The sequence below is a fragment of the Carcharodon carcharias genome, chromosome 11, assembly GCF_017639515.1.
Source record: "Carcharodon carcharias isolate sCarCar2 chromosome 11, sCarCar2.pri, whole genome shotgun sequence".
In the NCBI taxonomy this organism is placed as follows: Eukaryota; Metazoa; Chordata; class Chondrichthyes; order Lamniformes; family Lamnidae; genus Carcharodon; species Carcharodon carcharias.
In genome coordinates, this window is record NC_054477.1 from 45,099,936 (window position 1) to 45,120,837 (window position 20,902).

The window sequence follows — 20,902 nt, forward strand, 5'->3', positions numbered from 1 at the left end:
ATTTGTTTCGGAATCCCTTTAGAATTATTCCTTGCAATTTATGTTATGTGTCTTTGCTCTAACTACCAAAATGTATCACTCTCACTTCTGTTGAAATGCATGTGCACCCATTCCAACAGCCATCTATGTTCTCATGAAATTAATCGCTGTTCTCCTCACAGTTCACTACACTTACAAGTTTTGTGACCTGTACATCCAAATGTATGTTAAATTAGTAGCCCTTGTACCAACCCCTGGGAGCACCACTCCAATACGCTTCTCCAATGGAAAAAAGCAACTATTCACAGCTACCCTCTGTTTCCTGTCATTCAACCAATTTTGCATCCATATTGCCATTGGCCCTTTGATTCCAACCTGTATCCTTTCTCCTTTGCCCCTTAATACAAATAAAATATTTTGGTAAATTACAAACGTACACTAACATCTTCATAACCCCCTCCTAATTTAGTCACATTTTTTCCCCTCGTAGGAGATTTCAAGATTTCCCACTAATTCTCTGACTTTGTTGGTTTCTCCTCTTGCAAAAAAAATGTTTATTTCATTGTCCCAATTTGTCAATGCTAGATAGCACTGAGTTAAGAGTATAAATCAAGGTTGTGAAAAAATCCTAAAACTAGTTATTTCAAAAATGGATAGATAACACTAAAGTTCACATTTCATTTTGAAATGTGTACTTGGATGGGAGAAAGTAATGAAATCTTCATTTATGGTTCAAGATTTTTTTTGTGAATTGCAGGATCAAAAAAATTTTTCAACATTATTGTCTGAGACAGAAAATTGGTTATATGAAGATGGAGAAGATCAAATTAAACAAGTATATGTTGATAAGTTGTTGGAGCTAAAAGTAAGTACCAAGAATCTTATTGTTTGTTTTTTTTTCTTTCACAGGATGTGAGTGTCACTAGCTAGGCCAGCATTTTTGCCCATCTCAGATGTAGATGGATTTATTAGTGGCTTTTCTTCACAACATAGATATCAAAATTAAACATTTACCTAGACCCAGAGTTGATCCAAATGTGAGTTAGTCGATCTCAGCTATGTTAGCGTGGGTTAGAGGGAGGGCATTGGATTGGTCTATGCTTCTGCGCAAAAGAGGGGAGAAAAATCAACCAAGGTTGATAACATCCAATGACACCACCTGAAATGCACACGTGATCAGGATAGGGCCCCACAGGGGCTACAATTGGTCTTTCAAAACAAATAGTAGTGGATCGTCAGTTCATTTTACATTGTACCTAATTTTCTTTTCCATTGCCACCAATGGAAAAGAAAATTGAGTATGGTGTAAAATGGGCTGCCTATTTGGTATGGCCTGTTTCACTTCTTTGCCAGGAAGATTAATTTCATCCTGAGTGGTGCCACGGATTTTGGACACGTACTGGCTTGCCAATTAAGAATGGCTACTTGTGCATGGCAGCAGAGCACTGTATAGTTGAAAGGTGCTTCAACAAGAGCCAGTTGGTGTGGAGGATGGGTTTTTGTGAGTGCGTAGGTTTGAGAGCAGAGATGGGGGAAATCTAGACAAGTTATAAGTGGATTGGGAAGCTTGCTCCAAACTATGACTTGTATATTGCACTGCAGCATATCAAGCAGCCTATCGAGAGAGGTGAGTTGGCAATTTCGATATGTTAATCACTGAATGATATTATCATGCAGTTTAGTTTAGATTTACAGGTTTCCTGAGCTTCCTGGAACTTGCTAGTGAAAGCAAAGTGAGAACACAGCAGCAGTTGAAGCCATGACAGAGAAATATGCCAGTGAGTGCTTGGTACTCATAGTTGCTTTATTACTTGCTTGTGTGAAAAGGTTTGTTCACTGTACTTGTCGGAAGTTTGGTGGCCTGATTTGCATTTGGAACTCTGATATATCAGATCAGCATGGGTGCCATGTATACTGCTGTTACTTTGGACCAAAGACAAGAATGAGCAACAGCAGGAGAACCTGTAGCCTTCTACTTTCAGACCTGCAGTTCCACAGGAGAGAAAGGAGCAGTAGAGAGGTGTAGCTCACAGAAGGCTATATCCACCAGCAATCTATACAGACAGAGAATAACCTTCCTCGACATGTCAGAACAACATTGTCAAATCAGTAGGTGGCAGACATTTACAGCCTGCTGAAACAAGATGTGCTGCCAACTGGAACTGGTTGCTATGCTTTACCAAGTCAAATTCATATTTGGGGGAAAGATTCAATAATTACAACACAGAAACTGCACAAGATCTTTTCCATTCTGCAGAAGAAATAGGAAACTGTCTCCTGCCTGGATGCATGATATCATTCAATATAATTTCATACAAGGGTGTAATTGGATTCTGTTTTATCAATAATCTCACTGGGTAGAAAGATCAAATGACTTCTGAGCAACAAAGTGGAATGATTGAACAACATAGATCTTCACTCTCAGAGAGAACGTTGGAGCCCTCGGGTATCAGTGCAACACAACTTTTAAGAGGCCAGAGGACACAGCCTGGTTCACAATTGTATCTGTGATTTCTTGATCAGCAATTCTGAATATCTACTGTGCATCACAACTTTATCACAATATTTCAATACCTCAAACTCAAGCATACCAAGCTAGAGTGGGATCATAGGCAAGTAGACAAAAGGGCAAGATTGAAGTAAATGGAAAAGACTCTTGAGAATCATGTGCAGTGTGAAACAGATTACTGATTCACTATGAGCCTATTATGCATTCCTGTCCTGGCAATTTCACCCCAGAAAGCCTGCTTACAGTAATCTTCCATTAGCAACAAAATAAACAGAACTCCAGCCACGGTTCCACTTTCTATTCGCAAGATAATTATGGATGACATAGGCCATCCAGCCCAGCTCATCTCGTCCAGCCAGAATGACATATGAACATATGCATTAGGAGCAGGAGTAGGCCATTCGGCCCCTCAAGCCTGCTCTGCAATTTGATAACATTGCCTGCATTATACTAGTGACTACAACTCAAAAACACTTAACTGGCTGTAAAACAATTTGGGACATAGTGAAAAGTGCTGTATAAATATAGGTTTTGTCTGTCTCTCATTGTACCTGCATGCAGTAGGCAGAATGACTGTAGCAATGGTGAAATTGGAGGCCCAATGCTGATTCTCTAAGGATAATTAATCACAGAGCAATCAATTGATGTTAGGAATATTGCAACAAAGCAATCACTACATGTAGAAAACAATTCAACTCTGTAGCTAATACAGTTTTACCATTCTGACTTCTCTGGTGCCAATCAGGCCAAAAATTTGCCCCTTTTTACACTAATGACACTATCCCCAGCATTGTCAATTGGACACTTGCCAGCAGCTCAAGAAAAATGTAGATTGCGATGTTGATTTGATTTTTCAGAGAAGAATGATACGTGGTATAAAAATTCAGTACAACCTTGACTCAAGAACTGAACTGTTTCTCCTTCCCCTGAAGCTCTCATACAAATTGTGTTGTGCACTGCAAATTTACACCCTATCCCCACAGGTTACATGTGATATTGCATTTGTACTAAATAAATGTGCAAATAGTATTTTTTAAAAATTCTAATTATTTGAGGTGTGAGAGAAACAGTCAAATTAAGTGGAAAGATGTAATTGATATATAAGAAATTCCAACAGCAAAATAAAGTGTGACAGCAATATCCTGAGAAAAATCATTTCTACAAGCACATAAGTCATAGGATTGGGTTCCTATAAAGTGCCTTTATGGTGTTTCTCTGGGATTTTAATTTTTTTTGTCAAAGTTACAGTGGATGTTTGGGAGAATCCATCTCATCTTCCCCCCGCACCCCTCCCTCCCCACAATTAGTGTGACCACCTTTTGCTCAAATTTAAACAGGTTGGTGCAGGGTGGGATGAGCCTTGGATAGTGTAAAGATTTGTAAAACTGCCCTTTAAGCAATCTGTGAGTGACATATAGGGATTCTATTCCCAGACTCTGCAAGAGTAATGAAGTGAGCGATAATGAGCCACACGTTTTTTTGCATCATTCCTGGTTTTTAATTTCTTAATTTATTTTGATGAGGCCTAAGATTTTCAACCCTCTGGTACATCAACACAGCATGTCATTAGATTTGTGCCTACTTCATGGTATAATGAAAATTTATGCTGGTTTAAATTCAAAAGAGAATTTTGAGAAGTGTAACAGTATTTAATTTTGTAGTACTTAACCTTGATAGTGAGCCCCTGCCCAAAATGCAATTGGCTCTGATTCCAGGATTTCACTTAACCATTTATCAACCACATTTTCAACTGAGAGTGTTCTCGTGACAATTGCTGTGAGTAGGAACTGCTGCTGCTGATCTTTGGACAGCTCCATGGTTTTCTGGCAGACTTTCAAAAAAATCTGAAAAGTAAAACTGCCCGAAGGTCCGAAGCACCAATGCAGCAACTGTCAGTGAACCATACCTGAAAGATTGGCTTTAAAAGAAAATTGGATTTGTTAGCCTGACGGTTTTGATTTTTAAAGTCAATCTTTAAAGTCTGAAGCTCTAGCTGCTCAATCTGGACAACAACGGGAACTCCATATGCAACACCAAGTCTGGGCCCCCATTAACCCTTGGGGCCCCAGTATTTTCCACCTTGTGCATCCCGCACTCTCGGGCCCTGACTCATATCTGTGCTCTGCTTGCTGGGATTTTCTTAGCCAGCTTCTTCTGGCTTGTGGAGTCCATGAGGCCCCACCAAAGAATGTTCGACCTGCTCCTTTGCAAGGGCAGACTCAGCCATCAGGACACTTGGCTGCTTGTGGGATACTGAATGAAGGCGCGAGCTAGAAACATATGAGAAATGGAAGTGCTTGGACATGGACCTTCTACCAATATGCTAGAGAATACTTTGCTGCAGATGAGTTGGGTTATAAAATGCCAAGGCTAGAATTTCATTAATTCTATTTAAGCTGGCACTTATTTTCTGGAACTTAATGCTTCCTGTGAGTGGTAGGCAGGCAGGGAGGGTGCAAAATTGCATCGCAGCAGCACCATGTATACTTGCCCCCAGGGGTATTTTACCTGCGGTAGGGGAGGTGTCAGGTGACCCAATCGCCTGTGGACCAATTGAAACCCTTAAGTGGCCATTAATTGGCTGCTTAGGAGCCTCCTCCCACCATCACTGGGATTTTGCTCGTAGCGGGTGAGGCTTCATGTCCAGACTACCCAGTAAAAACTGGTGAGCCTTGTCAGCCTGGGTGTATGATTTCTGGAAAAACCCCTCCCAAGGAATTTCACTGACCTCAGAGGCCTACCAGCCTGGCCTTACCTGTAAGTCTGGGATCCATGCTACTGGTCTTTAGCAGCTGCCTACCTGCTAATGCTCCCAGTGGCTCTGCTGGAGCAAGAGAGCTGCCGGCCATTTGATTGGCCAGCAACTGTCTGCTGTGGGACTTCCTCTTTTGTTGGGGCCACAATGCCCACCTTAAGCCAATGAAAGACCCCACTAAATGGTTACAGAGCAAGCCAGCTAAATACACAGGTGACCTCCCCACCAACCTCTATGCTAGAGGGCAGGAACCCTGCCCCCAGTGTAAAATTCGGTCAATAGTGTGTCAGCCATTGGTGAAGGCCTGGTGATCGCTGTGCTTGATGCTCCCTGCTCCATCTTCAAGTGCTCTAGTGTGTTTTCAGAGATGTTGCAGTTAGTTGCTGCATTTGCCAGAGAGTATTGCTGCACCCTTATAGAAAGGGCAGAGGATTAGATGGCCTGTCCACACAAAATATGCAACAGGTACAAGGGCAGCATTGGCAGCGTTTCTGGGTCTGCAGCAAAACAGGGAGATAGAGCAGAGGCTGCAGAGGGGCAAGCTATGTACCATGCATCAGCCAAATTAGAACTGGACTCCTCCATGCTCCTTGACAGTGACAGTTGGCTGTCTAGCAGGCCAGCCAATACACCCAGCATCTCCAGTGTGCAAGCCCATCAGTCCTGTCCTATATATCTCCCATTGAGGACCTCATCTGAGTCCTCCTGCAGCAGAACTCATCTCTGACCTTGCCCTCCAATGTGACAAACAAAACCATCCATTCCCCTGACCTGGCTGCAGCACAATTGTGACCTGTATCTCATCAATGTGCTGATCTCAACTCTATACTAACCTCAGTTAAATAGTTTGTAATATCAACATCATCATCCTCCAAGTTAATGACAGGTATATGTGAGTTGTTGATTCTATCATTCTGTGACTGTCTGGTATTCGAGATGTCTCCCACATAGATGACTGACTGGATGGTCGGGTACTGGGCGATTCTGGATATCCTCCTCTACCTCCTCTACCTAACACAGTTGCTATTAAGTGTCAACCATGTAATATGGGATTGAAGTCACATGCAAGCTAAACCAGGTAGAGGTTGTAGGTTCCCTTCCCTGAAAGGCATTGATGAAACCACTTGGCATCTTTCACAGTCACTTTCTGGACCCAGCCTATAAATTATTAAATTTATTGAGTTCAATTTTATAATTTTCCATTGTTTAATTTCAATTCTCAGGGCAGAATTTTGCCATCGGTGAGCACGGGGTGGGGCCCGCCCCACTTTAATTTTCAGGAGGGCGGGCTCACAGCAAAATCAGCTGTGAGCCCGCCGACCTGTCAAAGGCCAATTGAGGCCATTGACAGGATCATTGAAACAATTAATGGACCTGCCCGTCCAACCTTAAAGTTGGTGGGCAGGCCAGGAGCCCCGGCGGGAAATAGAAAAAACCTGAAACCTCATCCACCGGCGGGATGAGGTTTCATGTAGGGATTTAAACAGTTTAATAAAGTTTTAGTGTAATTTATGAACATGTCTCATCTCATGTGACATTGTCACATGAGGGGGACATGTTAAGGAGTTTTTAAAAATTTCTGTTTTTAATGTTTTTAAAAGTGTCAGTGATCTCCCTGAGGCAGCACTTAGCTTCAGGGAGACGTGCAAAAGAGCACACTCTCGCTTTCGGGGAATCCCCCCCCACCCCCGGCGCCGCCCGCACAGCGAGTGCATAGCCTTAATTGGCCCACCCACATAAAATGGCGGTGGGGCCTGTTTCTCTGGCGCCCGCTGGAGATTGGGTCGGGCAGGCAGAAAATTCTGCCCTCAATCTCTGAGTTGCTAATCCAATACCATATCCATGAAAGCTTTTAAGGTAACTTTTACTGTTAAGATGGCACTGATCTTACTGTATGTAAAGTGCAAAATGTCAAGCTCTGCTTAAAACCAGCATTCAGTAGATCATACATATGTTGGTGTGCGCTGAGCAAAACACAATGCGTAAAGGAATTTATTTATAAATGAAGGATCAGCCCACGCACCTATTACAGTTAATACTTTGGGAATTCTGAAATTTCTCTTACGCCAGGCAGTAAGATGTTCAAGCACTGTCAAATGTGCTGCAAATTTGAGGGCCCAGCCCTAATGGCTGAGTAGCAGTCAGCTTGGAAGGAATCAAAGAAACAAGGATTAACTCTTCAGAATGAGCCTACAGTGGTTTGCGGTTTTGATGGAGGAGAGTGAAACCTGGATAGAGTGGACGTGGGGAAGATGTTTCCATTAGTAGGAGAGACTAGGACCCAAGGGCACAGCCTCAGACTAAAGGGAAGACCTTTTAGAACACAGATGAGGAGAAACTTCTTTAGCCAGAGAGTGGTGAATCTTTGGAATTCATTGCCACTGAAGGCTGTGGAGGCCAGGTCATTGAGTGTATTTAAGACCAAGATGGATAGGTTCTTGATTGGTAAGGGGATCAAAGGTTATGGGGAGAAGGCGGGAGAATGGGATTGAGAAACTTATCCGCCGTGATTGAATGGCGGAGCAGGCTCAATGGCCCAAATGGCCTAATTTCTGCTCCTATGTCTTATTATGGTCTTATGGAGAGTGTTGTACAGTCCTAAACGATCTGGTGATGCCAGACCAAGCCAAATGTACACCAGATGAGTTCAGGTTTATGCTCCTCAGAATTAACAGTTAAGATGGGATGTGCAAGCATACCAGAAGTACAACCCGGATGGGAAGAATTGAAAGTTTTGTTGGGCACACCAAAGTCAATGATGGGGTTGAGAATGTGATTTGCACAAAACAAGGCTGCAGAAGTATTGTGGCGAACAGTGAACAAAAGCTAGTAGGGAATTTGAAAATTCAGTTGCAAGAGACTTGGGCGAGCACTGCAGGTGGAAGTTGAGCTAGAAGGAGTTTTGAGAATATTGGTGGTGAAAACAGCATAAACAATCAGAAATAGTTTTGTCAATGTAATCACTGGAGTGAAGAGGCCACAGAAGATGGAAAAGGAGTAGGTGGCCATGATTAGGTGTAGGTAAGCTTATATGGAGAGAACTTTGGAGACGACAGGCAGTGAGTTTGGAAGAGAGGGCGTAATTAGCTGAGGAGGAAAGTGAAATCACTGAGAGCAAGTAGTTGTTCTGCAGCGGCTGAGGGAAGAAAGAGAGAATAAATTGAGTGAAAAACACATGGAGAATTTTCGGCTTGGCGAGTGGGGGCGGGGCCCACTCACCGAGGTGTAAAATGCCAAGGGGTGACGTTGGGCGTGCGCCCCGACGTCGTCATGTGTCCTTTAGATTTTCAGTTCGGCGAGCACGCAGCCAACTTGGCTGCACGCCCACCGAACTGTCCCTATTAAGGCCATTTAACTAACAATCAAAATAATTAATGGAGCTGCCTGTCCAACCTTAAAGTTGGTGGGCAGGCGAAGAGCCCAGGCAGCCTTCGCATTTTTCATGGAACCTCATTCATGGGCAGGATGAGGTTTCATGAATGTTTTTGAAATCTTGGAAAAATTTTTAATAAAATTAATGCACATGTCCCAGCTCAATGTGACAGCTTCACATGAGGGAACATGGTCTAAAGATTTTTTTTCTCCTTTATTAAACCTCAGAAACTTTTAACTAATTATTTTGCGCACATGCACGAAAGAGCGCACTGCTGACTCAGGGAAAGCCCCCCGCTCCCGCACAGGGAGCGCACAACGCTTCCAGGTGCATGTCACACGGGTGGGCCTTAATTGGCCCACCCATGTAAAATAGTGACGCGGACCCAATTGGGGGCGCTGATTGGGCCCCACACACACACACCTCCCCCCCCCCCCCCACCATGGTGTGGTTTGAGGGAAGGGGTCAGTAGACAAACAAGATTTAAGAGCTGCAAGGGTTGGAACAAGATGAAGTGCTCCAACTAGGGATACTTGTAAGCAACAGATGGAGGCTCTGGCTCCAGAAGGTCAATATAAGCAAGGCTGCTGTCATTTCAGCACACTTCTAAAATTATAGCGCATGTATTCTGGAATGGTTGTGGTTTCTCAGAGCCATTGAAATGTCAAAAGAAGATGTAAAATAATGGAATTTTTTTAAGCGAATTTTTTTGTTTACAACTAACTGTTACTCAACACTCCTGTTTTTAAAATTCTGAAGAAGTTAGGTACCCCAATTCAAGACCGATATCTGGAGAATGAGAAAAGACCAAAAGCCTTTGATGAGCTTGGGCAAAGACTGCATCATTACACAAAACTGGTGGGAGAATCCAGGAATAATGTAAGCAAAAATTCACAAGTTAAATTTATTCTAGTGCTTGAAGCAGATAGGAAAATTAATGTTCATGCATTTTACAGGCTGAGAAGTATAACCATATAGACGTTTCTGAAATGGAGAAAGTAGAAAAGACAGTGAATGAAACAATGGAATGGATGAATAGTGCAATGGACACACAGGCCAAACTGAGTTTCCATCAAGACCCTATAGTACTTGTGGCTGAGATTAAAGATAAACAAAAGGTTGTATTTCTTTTATTAGATTGATACATTTGTAACTACTTAAGTGAACCTTTCTATAGCTATGTAATTAGAGATTGCAAAACTGAAGAAGTCTGAATAAGTTTTGAATAAATTGGGTCAGAGGCAGTGATCTTTGGTAGGCATACAGAATTCTGGTGCTGATAAAGGCTGTCCTGCAGATTTTCAGAGCTTCTCTCTGGATCTGAAATCATTCTAGTAACTTGTTTCTCTTTACCCTTTCTAATGCATTTAGCCCTTTTTGAGATTGTGATCAAAACATTGATCCATATTTAAGAATTTCTTCACCATTAATCTGCATGATGTCAACATAATTTAACAATTTTAAATGTTCTTCAGATACATCCCAATATCCAATTTGCTCTAATAATTGTTTCACATAGACCAGATGCTTACAGAATACGATCAATGATCACTCCTTGCCTCTTGCTAGAATTACTCTGCATTTTACTCATATTAAGATTCATCTGCCATGTCTCAGTCACTCTTTATAAGTGATTCAATTATTTTGGAAGGTAATCGGTCTTTCTGCTATTATCTGCTACTAGCTTAAGATCATTTTTTTATTCTACGTCACTTACAAATTTTTTGTCAACAGCAAACATCCTGAACGGTAGTTTTTTTTTATAATCGGGCTATTTTTGATTTACCATTATGCTATACTTTGTTAGATTGAGATTTGGTTTAGTCTGGACTTTTATATTCTTACTTGAACAAAACAGATTATCTTATTTTTCTACCGCAACCAAAGATTAGTTCTCTCAGCAATATTTTAATGCCTTGGTGGAGCATGTTTGAAATGCTTAATATTAACATCCAAATCTAAACAATAACCAAATTGCTAATGAACCTGATGAGACACTTTTGTAGGAGTTTTGGAATAATTTTGAACATGAAGTCCACATGAGATCAAAAAATCTTGACGATCAAAGTAGGTAATCTTCTCAATTTACCTTCGTAGGAGCTAGATAATATCTGCAATCCAATAGTAACTAAACCCAAGCCAAAAGTAGAGATTCCTAAAGAAGAAAACCAAGCAACGAGCAGTAAAACTAATTCTAAGAATGGAAGCGGAGAGCCAATGGAGAATGAGGACCTTGCCAAGGATACAGAAATTCCTTCCCAAAATGGTGACTGCCATCCAGGAGATAACTGTACAGCCAACATGGACATGGATTAATCTGTGGAGATTTAAAAGGAATATTTTATCCCTACAACTTTTTACTTTTTTCTTTTAATGTTTCTAAACACCCAGCCTATTCATTTATAAAAAGCTTTTGCAATACATTTTCTTCGGTACCTAAATGGTGAAGGAGTTCAGCTATTTAATATGTACATTGTGTTGGTTAAATACTTAAGAACAATGGTAATGTTAAATTCCTGTGGAATTGTACATTTCTGTTAGTCACCTACACAGCATGATGCATCATACTATTTTGTAAGTTATGCTCCATCAAACTGAGCATTTAAGCATGAAGCTCTAACTGGTGCATGTTTCAACATTAGTTGGGTATATGTACGTATTTGTAGTTTAGTTGTTTTTTTTCTGTCTTTGTGCATTATTATTAAGATGACAATGAGACCTATATAATTAGAATAAATTGAGTAACTGAGCAGAGAAGCTATGTATGACTTTCTACTAGAAAATAAAGTTTTCAACATCAAAAACCATTGGTTTGATAAGGATTCTTGGGAAAATGTTTAATTTTTGCACTCCTCAATTGCATGAGAGAAATTTAGAAAATAATTCCTTCAAAGTAAATTCCAGGTGACCCTCTTTAAAAATTTTGTTATTTGGTTAATTTTAGGCTGGACTTTCTGGTGAGCTTTGGGGCCCTGCCATCCGTATCAAATGGGGGTCCCAAGTCCACACCTGCCAGCAGCAAGGCTGGCTCAGCAATCTGCTGGGAGGCAGTCACCTAACAGGCCACTTTTGTGTTCACTATCCTAATATGGCTGATCAGAGGGCCAGTATTCCTGGAGCCTCGACAGCTCCACTGGGAGAGGTGAATGCTACTGAGGCAGGGCCGCGATCGAGAGGGCACCTCAGCATGGAAGTAAACTTGGTTGGCCTGCACAACAGTAAGGAAATAAACAAGATCTAGGCCAACAGATCTATTGGTGTGGAGAGGAACCCCCTCTTCTGCATTGGCCTCTGCTGGGATTAAGGTCTTCAATGCTTGTGGTCCTGTCAGTGGGGCCTGGAGGCTCTGGCTTCATAAGTGCCAACCACAAACCCCAACCCACTTCCTGCCTGCCACAAAGAGGTTGCCTCCATTGAGTTGGTGGGCTCTGCTTGCAGTGTGGGCCACTCCACTCATTACAAAATGCCAACAAGGCCACAGAATCTCCTTAATTTTGGCTTTAACCGCCTGGCAGATTATTTAATGATAATAAGGGCCTCTGAGCAATTTTGCCTTCTAATTGCACCCATGCAGTTAGGCCTGTGCATTGATTTTTGGCACATGGCCCCAGCAGGTTTATACTTCATAGTGTCATGCATGTAGGTTGTTCTCAAGTCAAGCACATATATTCCATGCTTAGTACAAAATTAAAACCTATTGAGTTAGAAGTCCAAAAGTGGTCTAAAAACATTACAATAGGGTCAAGTGTAGATCATACAACTCCTCAAGCCTGGTCCATCATTCAATGCAACCATGCCTGCTCTTCTATCTCAATTGCATTTTTTCACCCATTCCCCATATCCTTTGATTCCCTGAAAGATCAAAAACCTTTCAATCACAGCCTTAAATATGAATGATGGAGCATCCACAACCCTCTGAGGTAGAGAATTCCAAATATTTTTAGTCTTTAGGGATGAGAAATTTCTGCCAAATAGCAGATTTCTGACATTGGGGTTTCAGAAATCTGCCCTTGGCATCTTCTTTTCCGACCTTAAACCCAAAAGAACTGACCAAACTGTCAGTTTGATTAACAGTTGCTGCTAATAAGAAATACTTCTAACCTTCAGAAAGCTTAGTGGATTTTTTGGCAGGTCTTTTTTTAAAAAGCTGTCAAAGCTGCCTGAAGGTCAGTAGCAGCAGTTTTCGCTAGCAGCAACCATCAGTCAAACTGACGGTTCTGATTTCTTTTTTAAAGCTGTAAAACCATGAAGCTGTCCAAAGGTGTTACCAGCTATCAGCAACTCTTTTTAAAAAGAAAACATTAACTGTCAGTTAAACTGACAGTTGCTGAGAGCAAGCACTGACTGCAGAGCAGTGATTAGAGGAGCAGCAAGCAGAGAGATGGAACTGCTCTTCTAATCATAGATTCTGTTTCCCACGAACTTCTGTTCTGGCTTCTCCAATCACTGATTTAATCTTTCCCATTTTACTGTTGCTCCAATCAAAGATTCTGTAACTCGAGGAGCAGTAAAAGCAGCAGAGAGCGAATCCGTGACTGGAGGGGCTGGAACAGCAAGCGTGAGAGAGAATCTATGATTGCAAGAGTAGCTCCATCTCTCCCGTGCTTGCTCCACGAATCTCAATTCTGGCTGGTCACAAGAGACTTTAAGCTTGTCCTTTCCTGCTGCCAAGTGTTGAAGCGAGGACTTCGCTGTTCTGCTCTCAGTCCCCCCTCCACTTCTAGGGAACATTACCCCTGTTGTGCAACAGTCTCACAGTCAGCAGCCACTGCGAATTTCTCATCCTGATGCAACTCTAGGTGGATTGAGCACTTGGGAGCACCCACCTTGTGCCTCCACTTGAAATATCGCTTTGAAACATCAGTTATTGCATAGTTTATCAGTGACTTTGGTCATTATTCTCAATAACTAGGTTTCAGCTTCCTCTCTGTTGAACTAAGTTTATTACCAATATTACAAGTGAGTCTAAGATAAAACTAAAGGTATTATTCACATAAGGTGTGTTTAAACAGCTTTTGTAATCTCTAATATCACCAGCCATAGATAATTTTTTGTCGTTAGTTGGTAGTACTAGAACAATATAAAAGTCTCTTAAAAATCTGAATCTATAAACATGCTTAACTTATTTTCATTTGAAGTTTAATAGTTTCTTTCAATAATATTCCCTGTGCTTGGTCCATTAAATTGATGATCAATGATTCTCTTGTATGGATTTGCTTTATGGAATCCTGGAGAAAACTGCAGTCCTTAATTGCAAATGCAGCATGCTCTGCCTTTTTGTTGCTAAAGGAACCTCATATTTGCTGTGTTTGTGCATGTATGCCTGTTTGTTGAAGCAAGGTTGTTAACATCTATCTAGTCAAATCTTCATCTTACACCTTCAGGGAGGACTAGGATAAACTAAAATATAATATTGCTTTGTCAGCAAAATGTTTTTAGATGAAGAAAAATCTCTGTTAAACTATTTTCCACTCCCTATTATTGCTGGTTGGAGATTTCATCCTAGCAAACCAAAGTATGCTATTTGAAGCATTCCTAATATCTGAATGTATCGAGGATGTGACTTTTATTTGAAGGTGGGGGGTTGAATTTAAGGATTGGCTACTGCGTGCAGGAGCACTCTGTGATTGCATTGCATCTCTGTTAATCTCTCTCGGAAGTTCTTAAGGGTCGAAAACACAAGTGATTACAAGGAAGTTTAGTAAATTTATGAAGAAGCAACAGTTTAGATATAATGCATTAGGTAAATGGACAGGAAAAGTATATGGCCCGTGACAGATGAGTGACCCCAAAGGACAAACGGACAGTTGGCACAGACTGCGTTGATCTTAGTAGCTTTTATTGGCAGAATTCTGCTCTCTAGCTACAGTATTACTCTTCCCCCACTCTTCCTCGCTTTTCCCCAGTCTTCATATTATCTGGTTCTTCTGCCACCTGAAGAAGGTGCCTGTTTGATGAGTTCTGCCTCCTAAGATTATCTAAGCACTCATACTTTATTTCTAGGGGCTGGTAGTTTACTCTGTCAATTAACTGTCTGATCCTTTCTAACCAATGAATACAGGATAGGTACCCAAGATGTCAGGGTAGCCATCTTTCCCCCTGATCATCACTTTAGCTTTTTAGTTTACCTCACGCTGAGGGTCATTTGCTCGCTCTTGCTAAATACTTATATAAATAAAAGTGTACACAAGGCGCCATCTTATTTCCTTAGAAATATCAACATGGAAGTCTAAGCCAATAGACCTCGGCATTTCAAGGGACTGTTTAGGTGTTTGTCCAGAGAAAGGAAACAGTTTCTCTGCCAAAATAATAATAAAAACAAAAAAACTGCGGATGCTGGAAATCCAAAACAAAAACAGAATTACCTGGAAAAACTCAGCAGGTCTGGCAGCATCGGCGGAGAAGAAAAGAGCTGACGTTTCGAGTCCTCATGACCCTTCGACAGAACTTGAGTTCGAGTCCAGGAAAGAGCTGAAATATAAGCTGGTTTAAGGTGTGTGTGTGTGGCGGGGGGGGAGAGATAGAGAGACAGAGAGGTGGAGGGGGTTGGTGTGGTTGTAGGGACAAACAAGCAGTGATAGAAGCAGATCATCAAAAGATGTCAACGACAATAGTACAATAGAACACATAGGTGTTAAAGTTGGTGATATTATCTAAATGAATGTGCTAATTAAGAATGGATGGTAGGGCACTCAAGGTATAGCTCTAGTGGGTTTTTTTTTAATAATGGAAATAGGTGGGAAAAGGAAAATCTTTATAATTTATTGGAAAAAAAAAAGAAGGGGGAAACAGAAAGGGGGTGGGGATGGGGGAGGGAGCTCACGACCTAAAGTTGTTGAATTCAATATTCAGTCCGGAAGGCTGTAAAGTCCCTAGTCGGAAGATGAGGTGTTGTTCCTCCAGTTTGCGTTGGGCTTCACTGGAACAATGCAGCAAGCCAAGGACAGACATGTGGGCAAGAGAGCAGGGTGGAGTGTTAAAATGGCAAGCGACAGGGAGGTTTGGGTCATTCTTGCGGACAGACCGCAGGTGTTCTGCAAAGCGGTCGCCCAGCTTACGTTTGGTCTCTCCAATGTAGAGGAGACCACATTGGGAGCAACGAATGCAGTAGACTAATTTGGGGGAAATGCAAGTGAAATGCTGCTTCACTTGAAAGGAGTGTTTGGGTCCTTGGACGGTGAGGAGAGAGGAAGTGAAGGGGCAGGTGTTGCATCTTTTGCGTGGGCATGGGGTTGTGCCATAGGAGGGGGTTGAGGAGTAGGGGGTGATGGAGGAGTGGACCAGGGTGTCCCGGAATGAGCGATCCCTACGGAATGCCGATAAGGGGGGTGAAGGGAAGATGTGTTTGGTGGTGGCATCATGCTGGAGTTGGCGGAAATGGCGGAGGATGATCCTTTGAATGCGGAGGCTGGTGGGGTGATAAGTGAGGAAAAGGGGGACCCTATCATGTTTCTGGGAGGGAGGAGAGGGAGTGAGGGCGGATGCGCGGGAGATGGGCCGGACACGGTTGAGGGCCCTGTCAACGACCGTGGGTGGAAAACCTCGGTTAAGGAAGAAGGAGGACATGTCAGAGGAACTGTTTTTGAATGTAGCATCAGTTTCTCTGCCAAAGTGGTCTTATGCTATGCTCGCCAATTCCATAAGAATTCTATACTTATTCTGAAAAGTATCATTTATTAAATATCCCATTTCTTATTGTTACCCCTTTGAGAAGGAAACATCCTTATTGATTTCTCACAACAAATTTTAGCTAACAGTTATTTCTAAAGTATAAGCTCATTTCCCTATTTTTTTTATTATATATTATAGATAACATACTAAAGCTACCAGAATTATGTGATCGCAATCAACTTGGATTAGCATTCCCCACCTGCAGATCACTTCACTCGATGTTTCTTCTTATTCTTTTGTAGGAGTGCTGTTAATTTCTAAGTGATTAGCATATAATTACATACAATTATAGCAGCAGATTATGCATGGATTTGAAAGATTCTCCAGGTCTCCTGTTAAGATTTCCCAGATTCAGGGGCAGCAGATACCTAAATAGGCACTTGACTAGTCATAAGTAATTTTAAGATAGTTTATTAAGAAACAACAGTTTAGATATGATTTATTAACAAATTAGAAAAAGTATACGACCCGTAACAGCTTGTGATAACAGCATTCCGCTGTCTAGTCGAAGTGTTTGGAAACCCTCTGTCAATCTCTCAACCTTCCTCCTCCTCTAGTGCAGTTTCCATCTGAAGAAGTCAGTTACCCAACGAGCACTGCCAGCTCACAAGCACCTCAGCCCACTGCCACCAGTGTGACACATATATATGCCCTATGTTGACACTGGGTAAGCTATCAGCCTCCAATTACCTATCTAACTATTCTGACCAATGGACACAGGATAGGTAATCAAAATGTCAGGGTGGTTACCACCCACCTTGTACGTCACCCTGTTCAAAGTCAACTTTTTAAACACAAGTTCAGAAGATGCCATCATACTAGCTTGGGAATGTCAACATGTACAGCAGCTGCATTATATGTAAAACTTGGTAGAAGACCCGTTTCATACCTTCACATATGAGTTTAACATCTTTTAATTTAGGAGCTGGGATATGATCCTGGCTGATGAAGGACATCACTAGAATGTGCTTCTTAAGGATAACCATCTCTGGACTTGGAATTCTGGCTTCCTGCATTCTGACCATGTTGTGCCTTGCCTTTCCACATGTGACTAATTTTGTGAGGATTCAAATGGCTAAAGTAGTCTTTGAACCTATAATGATTCTTGATGTATTTATCACACTTTTGAACTCATTCAGTGTCATCTTAAAAACTTTGATGGCACACTCTGGGAAGCATTTTGTCATCCATGCATCTGCCATTAGTAATGAAGAGCACAGACTCTTTGCCTGTGCTGATTCAGCTATTGATGCTTTCCAATATCCCAGTATTCGCCATAGTTTCAAACCCACCTCAATTCCATCGCCAACTTAGTGCATCAGAACAAAATTTTCCATTGGGGTAGTGTTCCTTCTGCTACATGTCATTTCATCATGCTCAGTGGTAATCTCTCTGCCCTTTCCCTCATATCCTCATTTTGCATTTGTCGAAGGTTAATAAGGTCCATAGGGCTTATGCCCTGTATCCTGCCAATCAACTTCATCATCTGAGTTTTCACTATCTTCAAAAGAATGTACCATTCTATAATTCACAAAGGAAATAAAAACATTGTCACCATTGAACTTATTTTCTTCCCAGCAAAGTTGTGCATCTCATGCCACACATGCTCCATCTGATAAGCCTCCTTGACTTTCAGGTTATCTTCTAAAAGATCAAGGAGGTGCCTGTCTGCAGATCTTTGCTTATCTCCCCTTGCATGGTCTCGATGGCTCAGGTAGAAGCCGGACCATCAAATTCGGTTCTCTTAAAAGTTTCATGGGCAAGGACACAAAGACCTGTAAAAGTAAGCTATCAATTTACTAGCTGTAGTAATTGTAAGCTAAACCTTTCCTTACTATTATGGGGGATCATGTGACTGTACAGATGAATCATCCCTGAGCATGGGGAATCTTAGGGGCAGAGTTTTCTAGCCTTGGTCTTAAAACAAGCATATAGCTTCATCAGGAACTCTGTAAATAAAATTCACTGTTTCTTACAAGAAACCTGCCTTGTATTCCACGTTTATTACACTGGTCTCATCCACATTTTCCATTCACTAGAACATACATCAATACCATACTGATATATTCCATTGAACAACATGAATTATTCCCATTCCTATTTGGTGGTGTGATTTTCCTGTTGCTATCTTTTATTCTAAGTGGGACATTTCATTAATTATCATTCTATCTCATTCAGGGGCCTGCAGAAACTTTACAGTCCAACAAAATGTTCTCATAATATCTTTAAAACAGAAATCAACATTCCCATGTTGGCTCCAGTTATTAACATGTTGTTTGTTTTATTCTTTATTTTAGATGACATTGTACTTTCTCAAAAGTAACCCTAATAAACTAGATTGTGTCTGGCATTTTTATTTGTATTTCAAAGTTATCCCAAATTCAAAAAGCAGTGTTGTTGGGCTGACAGGTTTTGTTAATGTTCAATGTATTTCTCCCCAAAAGAAACTTTTTTTAGATAAAAAAACAACTAGGCTATTTTTCCAATAGCTTTATTGAAAATTAAAACTTGATTATCCCCTTTAACTTCAGGCAAATTTCCCTCTGAGTGCTTGCAATAGCAACTCATATCAATTAATTTTAATAGTTCCAATTTCAGAAACAATTATTCCCAGGCTTGGTGGTTTTAAATGGTACTTTTATATCAGAGGCAGAAATGCTTGCAGTTATATGGAAGTTAACTGCAAACTGATTACAAGAACTTTGCCGCAAAAGATAACAAATAGCCTGAATGTTTAAGGCTAGCTCTTTGAAAGGCAAAGCCTTATGTCCAAATTGTCACCATGCTGTGCTCAAAACTTTTGGATTTCTTGCTGCGTCATCATGTTCTCCTTGCTTCTGGACACTTATGACACTGTTGAGTGATTCCAGATCCAGGGTAAAGCCACAAGCTTGTTTACCAGGATTCCTAATATCACAGCGGCACAAGCTCCTCCTCTATCAGAGCAACACTCAGTGTTTGGGCTGTCCCAAGTCTGAATCTGGTTTATCAGGATTGAGGGAGAGGTTACATATGGTCTATGCTCCCTTTGGATTCCACCTTGAATACTTCCCATTCATCTTCTGCCCAGAGGCTGGATAACAATAAGACTGCTGGTACCATATTTCCCTGGTCCTGGCTCTCCTTCACTAAGTGGGATAACCCATGCTGCCTGGCCTCCTTTGCATCACTATAATCTGTAAACAATTCATTGATCATGTGAGCATTTATGAAGGGTGGAATCCAGTTATTATCCGTGTCATTAAGCCCAACCATGATTTGATCAAGCATGTAGCTCCCAAAGATGGGACAAGTGATGGCCTTTGATATTTCTTTTCTGCCTCACCCTTGTTGTTAATTATCTCATTGATCATTTCCTGAATCTGTTGGAATACCTTTGCCTCATCTTAATAGTTAGAAGACTTTGGTCCAGTTCCTGGAAGAAATCCTTTGCCTCTTGGTTTATTCCAGACAACTGCTTTTTAGCTATTTCCTCATTGCCTCATTGTGTTCCCCATACGCTCTACATCAACCCGATTCAAGGCAGCTGTTCTTCCTGAAGATCCTATCCCAATCCACACTCCCAATCCCCTTTTCCTTCTTTGTCTCTCACTCTTTTGTCATAGTTACCTCAATCAGCTTCTTTCTCATACCAGGATCCCCAATTATCCAGGAGAGGTTCTTTGCTAAGAAATCCCTCTTTTTCCTACCAACTGTTCATAACATGCTTGTTATTGGCATAGCCCTTGAGGGAGAGAAATACTCCTAAGGTGCATATGACAGGTACTATTCATACCTCATCATTATACAATCATTATGGATACAGGTGACTCTTAGTCCATATGCTGGTCTTATCTATGTCCAATTGTGGACACCTCTTTGTTCTGGCTTCATTTCCCCTTGGTCTCCCCGGCTTTCATTTTCCTTTTTCCTTACATCAGTTTATTGGATTTCTCATCGTCTCACCCTTGACTTTGCATTGAAACATCCCATCATCCCTTGGCATCTTCTGCCCATTTTTGGCCAATTCAATATTTTCTGGTCCTGTCCAAGGTATGGAATCTTTATATTTTTCAAGGTGATTTGATTAATTTTATGAAGTCAAACCCAGGCTCTCTCCATTTCCCCCATTCCAGTTGGAACTTTGGCATGACACTCATACCTTCTTGACACAGTGGAATGCCATCTTTAATCCTTCCCACTGTTGTGCAAATACAATACTATCAATGGTTCATTAATACTAGACCTTTCCCACCTACACCAGTAAATCATGTAACACCCATCCCTTGAGTTAAAGTCCCATAGTTCCTCTTCATCATGATTATCCTGTATGTTTGTGCTTCTGAACAGTAGAACCAACTCTTGCCTCACAAGATGCTGCTCATTGTCTGGATGGCATTGGGAAGTATTATCAGTCCTGGTATGAGTCTGGATGGGAGCATATTTTAGTTGATCTTATCCCAATGCTTCATTGTTCTGGGATTGGTGCCCATCTGGAGTGAAACATAATCTGCATGAGTGGTCATGTGGACTGGGAAAACCATCATCGCCTGTTTTAAAAAAGTACAAACAATCCACTGTGACTGACCAAGAGCCCAATTAGTTGAAATGTCCAATCATATCTGTAAAGTTAGAA

At 41.4% G+C, this 20,902-nt stretch overlaps 1 protein-coding gene across 1 annotated transcript in view; it reads left to right on the forward strand.

Moving 5' to 3' along the window:
• Positions 1-11,420, forward strand: part of hsph1 (heat shock 105/110 protein 1) — a 107,243-nt gene extending 95,823 nt beyond the window's left edge. Inside the window, exons 15-18 of the mRNA XM_041199632.1 lie at positions 737-844; positions 9,376-9,495; positions 9,573-9,734; positions 10,714-11,420. Of these exons, the coding sequence (XP_041055566.1) occupies positions 737-844; positions 9,376-9,495; positions 9,573-9,734; positions 10,714-10,932 (609 nt within the window). The 3' untranslated portion in view covers positions 10,933-11,420. The remainder of the gene's footprint in view (positions 1-736; positions 845-9,375; positions 9,496-9,572; positions 9,735-10,713) is intronic.
• The last annotated feature ends 9,482 nt before the right edge of the window (positions 11,421-20,902 follow it).